This window comes from Eutrigla gurnardus (assembly GCF_963514095.1).
Source record: "Eutrigla gurnardus genome assembly, chromosome: 23".
In the NCBI taxonomy this organism is placed as follows: domain Eukaryota; kingdom Metazoa; phylum Chordata; class Actinopteri; order Perciformes; family Triglidae; genus Eutrigla; species Eutrigla gurnardus.
In genome coordinates this window covers 15,507,520-15,520,895 of record NC_139934.1, presented here as the reverse complement: position 1 = coordinate 15,520,895, position 13,376 = coordinate 15,507,520, and the positions used below count along the sequence as shown (strand labels likewise).

Below are 13,376 nucleotides of genomic sequence, written 5' to 3'. Positions count from 1 at the left end.
CATTTTGTGGCACAATGACGTCTGAGATTTAAAAGGATCTGTGATGGTCAGATAGTCGGACTGGACCGACCGGTCATTGACGTGCATCCTAGGCTGTCCTGTCACGTTAGGCTCTGCTACGATCCTATAAGATGCTACGCTGTTCTGCAAATCCATCACTTCACTGAACTCTGCTCACAGCAAGGTAAGACACTTCGGCCATTGAATTCAAATCTATATCATATCGTATTGTATTGTTATCAAAATGGAAAGCTCCTCTTGATTCAAATTGACCTATTTGAACCTATGAGCTGTGATTTTTATGAATTAACTTTAAGTGGTGGATTGCATGACCTTGTGAGCAGGAAATTGAGCAACCTGACTCGGATCTCTACAAACGGACAAATTGAACCCTAACCTACAAACCGGTCACATATATCAAGTCAAAGATTCAGGGATACGGATGTGTAACACTGGTGACCCGGGGCAGTTCAGTGTCCCGGGTCACGAGGGTGTACTTCTCTTCCTTAAATCTGAAAACCTTGGCTTTACATTTGTGACAGCACTGGGAACCAAAACCTGGTACCACATATTTAGAACAGAAACTTAATTTTAGTCAATTTATGGCTCCACAGATTCCACATCATTGTATAATATTCAGCTTCTGATGGTTTATCCTAAATATGTCAACCTCACAAACTACTGAACGGTTCTGTGGCAAAAACAGATGAGAAAATCTATTCAGATCTCAAAGACTCTGATGCAACTTTGGTATTAATTTTAGTGAAAAAGTAAGTTAGTAGTGATTAAACTGAACCACAAACACACACTTGCTACACAGATACGAGATCTTAAAAAAGGTGTAAATATAATGTTGCTGCAGTTAAATAAATACCCATCTGCTTTTCAGGAATTACCAGAAATATCCTTCTTTTATCCTTTCAGCAATGCACATTTCATATAACCCACTTATTTGAAAATGAGAATGTGATGTCTAAGAGATGGTTTTACCAGACAATGAAGATGCAACGATGGTGGATTACATTGCCCATGACATTACTATTTGGGCAAGAAAGGCCAGTGGTTTTGTCTTGATATTTACTGTAATCTGTGTTTTTTTTTGTCAGGAGAAGTCATGGCTGAAAGGATGGTGGTGACCCAACCCAGGCCCTACAGCAACACCAGTGGAAACGGCCAATGGACCTCTGGCATTTGTCAATGCTTCCAAGACCTGCCGCAGTGTAAGTGCACTTCTTTTTATGGGGTTTCTGTCTGACAATATGAGAAATCTCAAAATGGAAGCTCTGAAACATTCTAATGTGTGTTAACAAGGCAGCAATCTCCGGTTGTGAAAGGTTAAGTCCACCTTAAAACCTTTATCCGCCTTAAACTTGCATTCTCTCTGTTGTTCTATGAGAAAATGACTCTAATTCTCTCTTGATTTATTATCTCAGTAAACATTGTAAACATGAGTTTATGGTCTCAATCTCTTTGAAGTCTTCTACAAAGCAGCATGATGTTCATTTAGGCCACGTTGTTACCATAGCCTTGCTACCATGCTATGGATATAATTAGCTGCTAAGATGACTCAACACTCAGCTGTAAAGTTGACCTTGAATTATGAAGCTAACTTTCTTAATGACTTAACACCAGATCCAGTTAGGTTGCTGCTTGTGTTTGTCATTAACCCGTCGCTCCTCCACAGGCCAAATATGGTCACTTCCTTAACTGGTTGCAAATATTCCAAGGTGGTGATCCAAAATACTGAACTGGAGGCTTCAAAACCGTAGTCTGATGTCACGATGACTACGTCCACTTCTTCTATACAATCTATAGTGTACTCTTTTAAGAGGCCTTCCAGTCCAAGAAAGGATATTTGGCTACAACCTTGTTGACCATGAATGTGATTTTATTTCAGGTTGCCTCGCCTTCTGGTGTCCTCCCTGCTTCGCCTGTAAGACATCATATGAGGCCGGGGAGTGTGTATGTTTACCTCTGCTGGACGGTTATGGATTCATCCCCCCTATCACCACAGCCCTCAGGGTGTCAGTGCGCCAACAATACGGCATTGAGGTACAGACCCTATGTTATCCTAACATGGTGTAACTAAAGCCATACCAGCATAAAAGTCACTGTTGCCTTCACTGCATATCAGATCTCTGATCAGTCATAAACCTGTTTGACTTTTCGTCCCAATGTGCATTCACGTTCCTAGACATGAGTCAGCGATTAGTGTAGTATGGCCACCAAAGGGCCACGGTGTTCCTTTGCTGCAGCTGATTTGTTTCGTAAGATTTTGCCATGATTAGTATCTGCAGCACAAACAAATCAGCTGTACAATATTACGTCTACGTGCTCCCAGCATTAAGTTTCACATTCACTTTACTAACATAGTCATTTTAACACAAACAACAATGTTTTCTATCAATCTAGCAAAGTGGTATCGTTGCCTAAAACTAAGCAAGTGTTTTGAGTTGAATTCACAACTTTAACTGCGCTTTTACTGCTATCGCTCATGGACTCCTGGGAAGTGAAGAAGAGCTTGGTTGTACAGTTGTTAAATCCAGCATCCAGCAGCAAAAGTGAACTGCAGTCAGTTGTAGACGACATTCTTGACTTAGACGGCAGACCGCTGAAGCTCTTTAGTCAAAGTTTAGAAATAATATGCAAGGGACACACTCACACACACACACACACACACACACACACACACACGCTCACACACACACACACACACACACACACACACACACACACACACACACACACGCACACACACACGCACACGCTCATACATATTTCAGATTCCTTGGTTTATAGTCACATACTAGTAGCTGTAGTATCATCTATATCCATCTTACTTCTACTCTCTGTATAATGTACACAAAACACATTTGTTTTTTTCCGTGAACCTTTGCACGTCTAACCCCTCTTATCACTTTGCTCATCCACCTCTCACCATGTCTCTCTCTCAACAGGGTACCATTTGCAATGACTGCGTGTACGCCTGCTGCTGTGGGCCCTGCACCTGGTGTCAAATAGCAAGAGAGATCAAGACAAGGAAGAATCCCATTAGATTCATCAACATGAAAGCCTGATAACGACAAAATGCTGAATTCACCGCAACGTCATCGTTGCATGTGCTCACCTTGCTGATTCAAGCATGTCTGCCTCTGAGGAATGTTGCTGAGCAACTGATTGAAGATCAGTACATGAGAGTCATAAATGTCGATCACTAAATGACAGAAAGAAGAGATAAACACGCACTTGACATATGTGACATCCACTAAAAGATCTGAGCGAGGTCTAACCAGCGCCAGTAGTGGTGTGCTGTTTCTGGTTGAACTGGACTGTATTGTTTAGAGTATTTTGGCGGGGGTTTTCATTTTTCCTTAATGTTATGTTGTTAATGTAAAAACATTTTGTATGTTTGTTTAATATGTTCCCTTTGGAGAATTGATTGCTTAGCATTGGCTGTTAAGAATACATATGTTTGTATGGATCCCCAGAGGATGAATCCCACTTTGGTGAAGATGTGAGCGCCACCACCTGGTTGACATTTTGTGTTTTTTATTTAAATCTCTGTACAACTACTGAATGAATTGCCATGGAATTTGGTAGATGAATTCACATGCTCCCCAGAATGAATGTGTAATATCTTTGGGGATTTTCTGACATTATAGCACACCATCTGGTTAACATTTTATATTTTTCAACACTTTTAACCTAAAGTCTTATGTTTATAAACTCCAGACTCTCCATGGTATGAGCTACAAGGTTGCTGCCATATTTATGCCGACATGAGGTTATTTTAAGTGTTGCTGGATCAGCTACACTGTTAGCATAGCCTAGCTCCGATCAATCTGAACCGCATTCGGAAAACAAGCATTTTAAAAATCGCATGCTCATAATCTCACAGACAAACCATGACTACAGATTTTTGATAAATAGTTGTCATTGTGTAGTTAGTTTAGCAAGTTGCAATGCAATTAAATCACAGAAAATGTGTTTGTTTTGGGTTCATACCACTGTAGTAAACCAGCCGACGTGTGTCTTGTGAAAAAATACTGATTCTGACGTCAGAAAATGACGGCATAAAGACCTACTAAAGGCCTAAAGGCCTACTATTTTAGTCCTAACGATGAACATGCTTAACAATGCCTGCTTACTGCAACATCAGCCTGTTAGCATCATTAACATGTTGGCATTTAGCTCAAACCAGCTCTGTGACAAACTGTAAACTCAACATTTACTTTCCTGCAAACCATTCATTACAGGTCTCTTTTCTCTCCAAGATTTGATAGTAGAAGAAGTAATTGTTAGTTGGATGAGGTTGTACTGTATAAATATGTGATGTGAAAAATGTGATCAAAGTAGTCTCCAATATCAGCTAAGTGTTTATTAAAATAAAGGTAAAATTCCAGAAACGTAAACAATGTAGCACAGAACATTTTAAAACAATAGGCTTTAGAAGAGGAGGATGTTTTGATTAATAGTGATAGTAGGCTACATGCTAGGTATGTGATTGAATGGTGTGAACACTATCATGGGGATTGAATTAAGCCATATCACAACGCAGAACAATTGGAGGAAGGAAAGGCTTTGAGCCAGCGAGCGTCCCGGGAGCTTTGTTCACATGTTTGAGCTTGAGGTCAACTTTGAAAAGGTGCACTGAATGTAGAACGACTCCCATGAGAGAAAAAAAAATGGGAATACATGTCCATGTTTCATTCTCAGGCTTTCTTTATTTGAGGAATCACCATAGCAACGACTACCTTAATCACCAACCAGCAGCCTCAATCTGTGACTCCCTGTCCAGTCCAACCAGTGGACCACCTGAATCTGGAACTGCTTCCATGATTTAAACATGTCAAAGTCTGTTTTCAGGCACTTCCTATGTGTTTGCCTTCCACTGGTGCCAGCAAATATTATGAAAGTGTTTGACTTTAAATGTTAAACTAAGGCTGTAGTCAAAACTACTTTGTCCAACAAGGTAAACCACAGACCGGGACAAATGTGTGTGATTCAATGGGGCCAAATCAAATACAGCTTTTGACTCCTGTTGTGATTACAATTAGTCACGGTTTGCAAGTCTTATAATTTATGGCCTGGCTTCAGTAAAGGAGCAGCTGGTTACACACAGATGCACAAACACACACACTTACTTGAACTTGCATGCATTCCCTGGAGACTGAGCCACCACTCCTTAACCTAACCCTGCCCTCAACCATTGACCCAGAAATAAGCTTTTGCAAACGTCTGCATGTTTCTTAAAAATGCGTTTTTGACTATGGTATTCTATAGTAATTATGATAATGTTTTTTGCATTCCTATTCTGTCATCCTACAACAAGACATTTGGATTTACCAAGATAATATCCAGTTCAACTCGTTTCTGCTGTTTTTCTGTCACTGCAATGCATGTGACGTCTATTCCAAAATGGTCTACAGAGCCTGTTGTCACTACAAACCCATTAACCTGAGCAGGTTGCCTACTTCTTCCCTTGCTTTGCCTGCAACCATAGACAGTATGTAAGAAGTGGACGTAGTCATCTTAACGTCACCCATTGGTCAGAACTCTCACAATGGTGCATGATCGGTCAACATTGAAACCTAGAGGAAATTAACACAAAGTCAACTGGTGTAAGCTATTAAACAAACTGATGAAATGCACATTTTTAGAGTTTTAGATGAGCTTCGTGTTCGTGTGTGTAATTTATGCCTTGGTGCTTATACAGGATGCAATTTCTGTCATTACTTTCTCTTAAGCTGCATCAAATCTGAGCCTTTGAAGGACTCCTGATGAAAGCTAAAAGATGCCCTGACTTCTTTCTCAAATGGGATCTTTGTCTGCTTTAAGAGGATTTCACTCATAACGTTTACTTTAGTACATTTAATCATGCAGTTCACACAATTGGCACTGTAGCTGAAATGCTTTTCTCTGATTGGCTTTTATGAGCACACATGTGATCAATGACGTGGTCAGTTTAAAGCTGCGTGGCTCTTCTACATCGCTGTAAGTAGGAGTGGTATGTTTGTCATTGTGTCTTTATTTTTTTATTTCTGGCACAGAGTCCTAAGATTGCTCTTTCGGGGATAATTGAGGGTCTAAGTAATGAATCACACAACACCTGATCCTGTTGTTGCTTGTAAATTCATGTTTCTCTGTGATCTGCTGTTACATTGAGTTGACTGTTGTTCCCTGGCTCAGGTTTATGTAACTCCACAGAGGAGAGCCCAGGAGAGGAGGGGAAGGCTGTTGCTCACTGATATGGCTGTTGAACAGTGACTCGTGTTGTTATTGTAATCGCCATTGCTCAATTTATTTTCCCTCCGCTGTGTGACCTGCTTCCTCCTTCCCTCGTTCCCCGCCACTCCCGTCTCACACACTCCGACAAACGGGGTTTCAGTTTGGATTTCCCTCAACAAGCCGATTGTAAAGTCTGCACGTTGAAGTTTCCAGTGAGTACTCAAATAGGAATTCATCAGAAAACTGTCATCCAAAGATTCGAAATGAGCAGCATTTAGCGGGAGATAATCTGATCAGTCAATTTGCATTAAAACAAAATATGCTGATTGGGCATAAAACAGTCATCTGCTAACTTTAAATTAATTGACACAAACACATGTTGGATAGCTTCAATTTAAAATCCACTAAGATGCACTCTACCTTACTTATGGCATGCCTTTAACATTGACCATTGCTCCTAATTGCAATGTGCATACCTTTGACCCACATACCGGACTTTGATCTGGTAGAATAGAGCCTGTGTGTAGAATGTAAGCTGTGTGGAAACACAGATCTCACATAGTATCCAGGCTCTCTGAGGACTTGGAGCTTGAGCCAAACCTCTGGGTTTTTGATAGGAGAAGAACCAGGTGAGGCATTTGCATTTGAATTACTATTGTTGTTTCTATTGTGTCTTTTGGGGTATTATATTTAATGTTAATTTATAGTTCTTACAATCTGTATTTCATTCTTCCCTGCTTATTTATATTTTGTGTTGGTCTTCAATAGTTTTTTACATTTTTATTTTTTTATTTTAGATTTGTGTGTGTGACATGCATATACTGTATGCATGCATATGTGTGCACAGGGATATGTACATTATGTTTTTGTGTGAATATCTGTCTATATATGTATAACAGAGACAGAGACAATATTTTTTGTCTCTGACGTAAACCATAAAAAAAAGTTTAATATATGCAAAGAGCACAACAATTCACATCACAGACTATCAGAGGCCTGTACTACGAAGTAAGTACCAGAGTATCTTTCTGTTATCCAGTTTAAGTAACCCTAAAAAAAAGGCAATCAGAGATAAGCGGTCACATGATGCTGGTTATCAACTCAGTAAGTCAACCCAGGGTTTCCCTGTCGAGCTATGAGCACGTGCACATAAAAGAGGCGGGGTTTGCAGCATTTGACCAATCACAAAAACATGGATCAGTTTATGGGCAGCGGAGCGGCATATTTCACTGATGAGAATCTGTATCTCTCATACAAAACACCGTCAGGGAAAGAAAAAGGGTTTTGCCGGTCTCTGAACACTCTAGTTCTCCTCAGAGACCCTCTCATGATCCACCGAGCTTCTTTTTTTTTATCCACGCACCAAGAGAGCTGATTGGTCAGTAGGCGGTGTTTTTCTCCATGTTGATCTCTTATCAGGAACATAACCTGCTCCGGAGCAGTTTAGCTCTGCAGCGTAAGTTACCATGGCGATGTACCCTGGTAAGAAGTGAACCAGCGTCGTAGGACGGAAAACCCAGGGTTAACCATGAAATTACCATCCTGCTTCCTAGTACAGACCCAGGTCTGCATTTTAAAAAACAAACAACAAACCAGGAAATTGGCATAAATCCAATTGGGTTGGTGCAGAGAATTAAAGCTTAAGTGTGTTATAGTACCAAAAATGAGGTAATCTCACACTAGCACAAATGGAATATGCTATTCCTTTGTTTGTCAGTATCAGGTTTTGACAGACAGTACATGAGCTGTATCTTAAAGTTACTTGGTTCCACAAGTCTAATATTTTCTATCTGTTGCTTCTCCCAGGAAATGTGCAGCATGATCCCTATATTCCTGACTGGGCTGTGCTTCCTGTTGCTCAGGCCAACGTTTTGCAGCGGCAGCAGGATCCTGGTAGTGCCGGTTGATGGCAGCCACTGGCTCAACATGGAAGTGATCCTCCGAGAGCTGCATTCCAGAGGCCACAACATCACTGTGCTGCGCTCTAGCAAGAGCTGGTACATCCCTAGTAACTCTCCGATTTATACCTCTATCAATGTGACTATGCTTGAGGATGAGTCAGACATGAGTTACTACAATAAAATGCTCCTGGATGTTATGGAATGCCGCCAGTTGCCAAGATTTATAGCCACCTTCTGCCAACAGCGCTTGATTACATCAATGTTGGGAAAGGGCCATGAGATCCTTGCCAGAGCAGCTGCTACGATGTTGGATGACCCTGTTTTTATGAAGAAGCTGCAAGATGCCAAGTTTGACTTAATGTTAACGGACCCTGCTTTGACTTTGGGGGTTCTTCTGGGTAGTTCCCTCAAGCTACCAATGGTTTTCAATGTGCGCTGGATTAATAACGGGGAGGGTCATTTCGCCATAGCTCCCTCTCCTGTCTCCTATGTTCCTGTGTCAGGAAGCGAACTTCACGATCAGATGGATTTTCTGGAAAGAACCAAGAATATGTTGCATTATCTCTATAGTTTTGTTGAACACCACTACTACATCTTCCCTGCCTACTCAGATTTGCTCCAGCGGCATTTCCCTCCTGGAACTGACATCCTGTCTTTGGAGCTTGCGGCCGATATATGGCTGGTGAGGACTGATTTTGTTTTTGAGTTCCCTCGACCCACCATGCCCAACGTGGTCTACATAGGGGGGTTCCAGTGTAAAAATTCCCGTCCCCTCAATGTTGAGCTGGAGGCCTTCATGCAGAGCTCTGGGGAACATGGGGTGGTGGTCATGTCTCTGGGGACCCTAGTGTCAGCCCTGCCACGTGAGACCACAGAGGCCATCGCTGCTGCTTTTGCCCAGCTCCCTCAGAAGGTGGTGTGGAGGTTTGTGGGTGAAAAGCCTTTATCCCTGGGCAACAACACCCTGCTGGTGGACTGGCTGCCACAGAGAGACCTCCTGGGACACCCTAAGACTCGCGCCTTTGTAGCCCACGGGGGCACCAATGGCATGTATGAGGCCATTTACCACGGCGTTCCCGTTCTGGGCGTGCCCCTCCTCTTTGACCAATTTGACAACCTTCTCCGGCTCAAGATCCGCGGGGCAGCTCGGGTGGTGGAGGCCAACTCAATAACCAAAGAAGACTTCCTGGAGGCTCTAAAGGACATCCTGGAAACTCCCTCGTACCGTGAGAACATACAGCGTCTCTCACAGCTACACCGCGACCGGCCAATGTCTCCTATGGACACGGCCATCTTTTGGATTGAGTATGTTATCCGGAACAAAGGAGCAGCGCATCTGCAGTCAGTAGGTTTTAGTCTGCCTTGGTACTCCTACTTCTGCCTGGATGTTGCTTTTTTAATTATCGCCCTCATTGGTGCCTTTGTCTGGGCTTCAGTCATAGTCTGTAGGATTCTTTGCTGCCGAACGTCCAGGAGAAAGATGAAAGCAGAGTAAATTATTCCATCATAACTCACACTTAGTGACTTGGGAATAAACACTTAAGCATCCACAAGTGGAGTTTTTGTGATTGCTTAGGCACTCTCTTTGAAATGATAGGCTATTTTTGCAAATCTCTATGCACTCACCACAAAACCTTACACCAAACCAGCAAAACATTATACATCTCTTGCAAAAGCAAACAAAAAAGCAATATTGCGTTACAAACCATAATTTAATTAAGCCCACGAAGCTCCAACTAGAGACTGACAGTAGAACTGAAAAACCCTTGTGGCTTTTGCTTGTGTGTAGGACAGTGCAGTTAGTCATGCATGTAGTAAACACATACATACATGCAAAGACAATGGTATTCAAATGTGTATTGGCAAATAACACAATATCAATACAAATAAGGGGAGAAAGTCTATTTTTTTTCTCTAAAAATGTTCTCACACTCCTCAAACAACAAAAGTGCAGAAGAAGAAAAAACAAAAAGACGTGGCCTCTATTGTTGTCTGGACCAAATGTTTACCTGTGGCCTATTTAAAGAGCTGGAGCTCTGATTTGTAAGTGAGCTCATTATTTAAAAGTGTTTTCACATGTGTCAATGTGGAAAATCAGACCACTGTTTACAGTTAGACGTGTTATATTTAAATTGCAAGTTTGGATGTAAAGCAGTGAGTTGTGTTTACAGTTTTGCATAAATCAAACTACCACCTGTGTGTAAAGTAGATGCATAAGCTACAAGTGTTAATAGTTTCAGAGATATTGCTTCAAGAATCATTGATTGTGTTTCAGCATTCACAAAAAAACTGGAACAGCGGCTTTCTCTCATTTAACATTTGGAAACCTTTCGCCCTCGTATTCTAACCATTTTTAATAAATCATCTTAATCATTGTTGGTTCTAGAGGATCTTCTTATAGAAATTCCTTTACCTTCTAGAGATGTAACAGAAATACCTAACAGAGGTCATGGGCTGTTTCAAGTAGATTTGTCAGTTTCGGGGGATTAGTGATTAACATTTAATCATGGTTTGGACTTTTCACACTAGTTACCATACTTGTATTTAATTGGAAAAATCCTATTTTTGGATAAAGCCCAATGTCTTATAACAATGCTCTGACCTGAGAATAAGCAGGACGTAGGCTGTAATGCAATCATATTGGCCGAGCAGTTGCACATTCTTTATCAGTCTTTGCTAAGGTACCAAGATATGTACATAATAATGACCTGTATTTTGTCATCATTCTATGAATGTCAAAAGCATGCATGATGGGAAATGTCTGTATGAATGCTATACTGTACATTTAAAGTGTAATTGCAAACACATGGATTTTTATCATGAGATCACTTCAGTGCAAACCACAAACAAAATGTGAGATTGTGGCGTACACAATCGTTTTTGTAGCTGCTGAATTTGGATAAGAATGTCAGACCAGGGCAAGCCGAGGGCTCAAACAAGGGGAAAAAATACTTTGAATCTGATGAACACGAGGGGCAGAGCAGCACCTTAAAAGCAACCTTCCTGGATCAGGATACATCTGAATTCTGGTGTGAAGCTGCTAACAAAGTTAGTTTCATAATTCAAAGTGAACTTTACAGCTAAGTGTTAAAGTCATCCTATTGTTATTTACATTGGTAAAAACAGTGGCAAGGCCACGATAATAACCTGTCAATCACAAGGTTGCCCAGCCCTAAAGCATAAGTTAAGTCTATTTTATTCTAACTGGGACCATTATTGACTCGCAATTGAGGCCATAAACTCATGTTTACAATGTTTACTGAGATAATAAATCAAGTAAGAAGAAGAGTCATTTTCTCATAGACTTCCATACAATTAGACTTCTATTAATGACCAGTAGAGAGATGCAAGTTTAAGGCATTTCAGCTTTGGCTTAACTTTTTAGAACCAGAGGTTACATCAACCTGGACCAAACCAAACTCAAGCTATGTGAAGCAGTGCTTTAAGCTAAATGTTAAGTTTAACATGCTAACATACTGGTAGTGAAATCACTAATCACTTTGGAGGTTATCATTTTCTTTAGTTCAGTTCAGCACTTTTGAGACTGGAGGTTGCCACCTGACTGGGACCTCGTTCAGACACACATTTGCAGCACAGTTGTTATCTGTCTCTTCATGTGATCTATGTGTCAGGCCTCGCTGACCTTAATGTAGAGCTGTGGGAAGTATAGTGGTAGTAATGTCTCCGGGGACTGGTCAGTTAATTCCTTACAATCTTGGATCATTGAATAAATCAGACATTGGTGACATTTTAAAGGAAACAAGTGAGCCGCTAGACCCTCCTCCCTTTGAAACTGTGTGGTAAAAATACTGGCTAACATCCATTGTCTTAACATGCCCATTCTTCCCCAAAACAATTTGAATTGTGCAAGTTGTTTTTTTTTCTTACAGTGGTGCGCGAGTAGAGTTCAACCTGGAAAAATCACACTCATTCACTGTCTACAAACTGGCCTAGTGACATTGGTCTTTTTTGGTTGACGGGAAATGTTTACAGCATTTTATTTATTACATTCAACTCAGTTACACACACGTGAACACCATTCCTGTTAGAGTTCTCAACGGGCCTGAAAATTACAGCCCGACCCGACCCGGCCCGCGGGTTTTTAAACCCGAACCCGACGCAGCCCGACACACCAGCATGAATTGTCGGCCCGAACCCGACCCGAACCTGACCCCCCGCGCGCCTGCATTGTTTTCCTCATACACTTGTTATCACGATCAGACAGACAGCAGACGTGAATTCAAATGAAACTTACTCTGCCCCATGAAGCAGGCAGCCAGATTGACCAAACGTGAACAGCGATGATGCACAGCAAACAATATATAATTTACAACCTACAATTTTTTTTATTTTTTATTTTTTATTTTTTAATGAAATGTGTTTTATAAAAAAAGGAAGCCCGAGGCCTGACCCGACCCGGCTCATTTGCGTATTTTTTCGGCCCGGACCCGGCCCGAAACTTCGGGTCCCGTCGGGTTTGTCGGGCTGGGCTGACCCGTTGAGAACTCTAATTCCTGTTTATATCACTTAGGAGGACACATTTTACATTGACTTACATTCATTCTACATTTTGAGCAAAATTGATGGTTCAGTCTTTGAGTCCCCATACACATACGCACATTTAAAGCTGGTTAGTTTAATCGTGAAAAGGGGGACATTTCTGTGAATGCTGGAAAAAAGCAATGTCTGCATGAAAAAGTACTTTTGATTGGTTGTTCTTCAAAAAGATATTTTGTTATATTTGTTGAAATTTGCTTTATATTCCGACATCAATCAATAAATCAGATGCTCTGACAAAAAAATTCTGAATGAAAAACGACCTGATCGCACTTACTCATTGCTCATCAGTGTTGCACAAGCTGCAAGCTTGATGACTAGCTTGTAACTACTAACGATTGCCAGGTACATTGTTTCAGGTTATAATGATAATTTTGTTGGTGTGGCTTTGGAGGAAGGCCTGAAGGGACTGCTTATTATAATTATTATTATTATTATTATTATTATTATTATTATTATTATTATTATTATTATTATCATTATTGTTATTACTTTTATTGCAAAAGAGTTGGCAAGCCTGGGCTTGGTTTTAATATCTAAATTATTCTGGGTTTTTTCAAGAATGCTAACCATAGCTGGATAAGCTGAACATAAAATGAAATAAACTTTTCTATTCGGTTAAATCTGCTAAATTCATTGTCTGCATACTTACATATTGAAATGCTATTCATATTTGTTGAAAAACATGTG

At 40.8% G+C, this 13,376-nt stretch overlaps 2 protein-coding genes across 5 annotated transcripts; both read left to right on the top strand.

Moving 5' to 3' along the window:
* The first annotated feature begins 53 nt into the window (after positions 1–53).
* LOC311009563 (cornifelin homolog A-like) lies at positions 54–4,415 on the top strand. The gene is made up of 4 exons (XM_084003839.1): positions 54–184; positions 1,107–1,220; positions 1,898–2,052; positions 2,958–4,415. Exons 2-4 carry the CDS (start codon positions 1,115–1,117, stop codon positions 3,075–3,077), a joined length of 381 nt encoding a protein of 126 aa, XP_083859965.1. The 5' UTR covers positions 54–184; positions 1,107–1,114; the 3' UTR covers positions 3,078–4,415.
* A 157-nt stretch (positions 4,416–4,572) lies between these two features.
* On the top strand, positions 4,573–10,811 carry ugt5g1 (UDP glucuronosyltransferase 5 family, polypeptide G1). 4 transcript variants are annotated; one of them, XM_084003837.1, is made up of 3 exons: positions 4,573–6,440; positions 6,738–6,857; positions 8,035–10,811. In XM_084003837.1, the coding sequence occupies exon 3, from the start codon at positions 8,038–8,040 to the stop codon at positions 9,622–9,624; it is 1,587 nt and encodes a 528-aa protein (XP_083859963.1). In that variant the 5' UTR covers positions 4,573–6,440; positions 6,738–6,857; positions 8,035–8,037; the 3' UTR covers positions 9,625–10,811. The 4 variants fall into 4 exon arrangements, with proteins under 4 accessions (XP_083859963.1, XP_083859962.1, XP_083859961.1 ...); XM_084003836.1 differs by lacking the exon at positions 6,738–6,857; XM_084003835.1 differs by having other exon boundaries at positions 4,573–6,857.
* Positions 10,812–13,376: the final 2,565 nt, after the last annotated feature.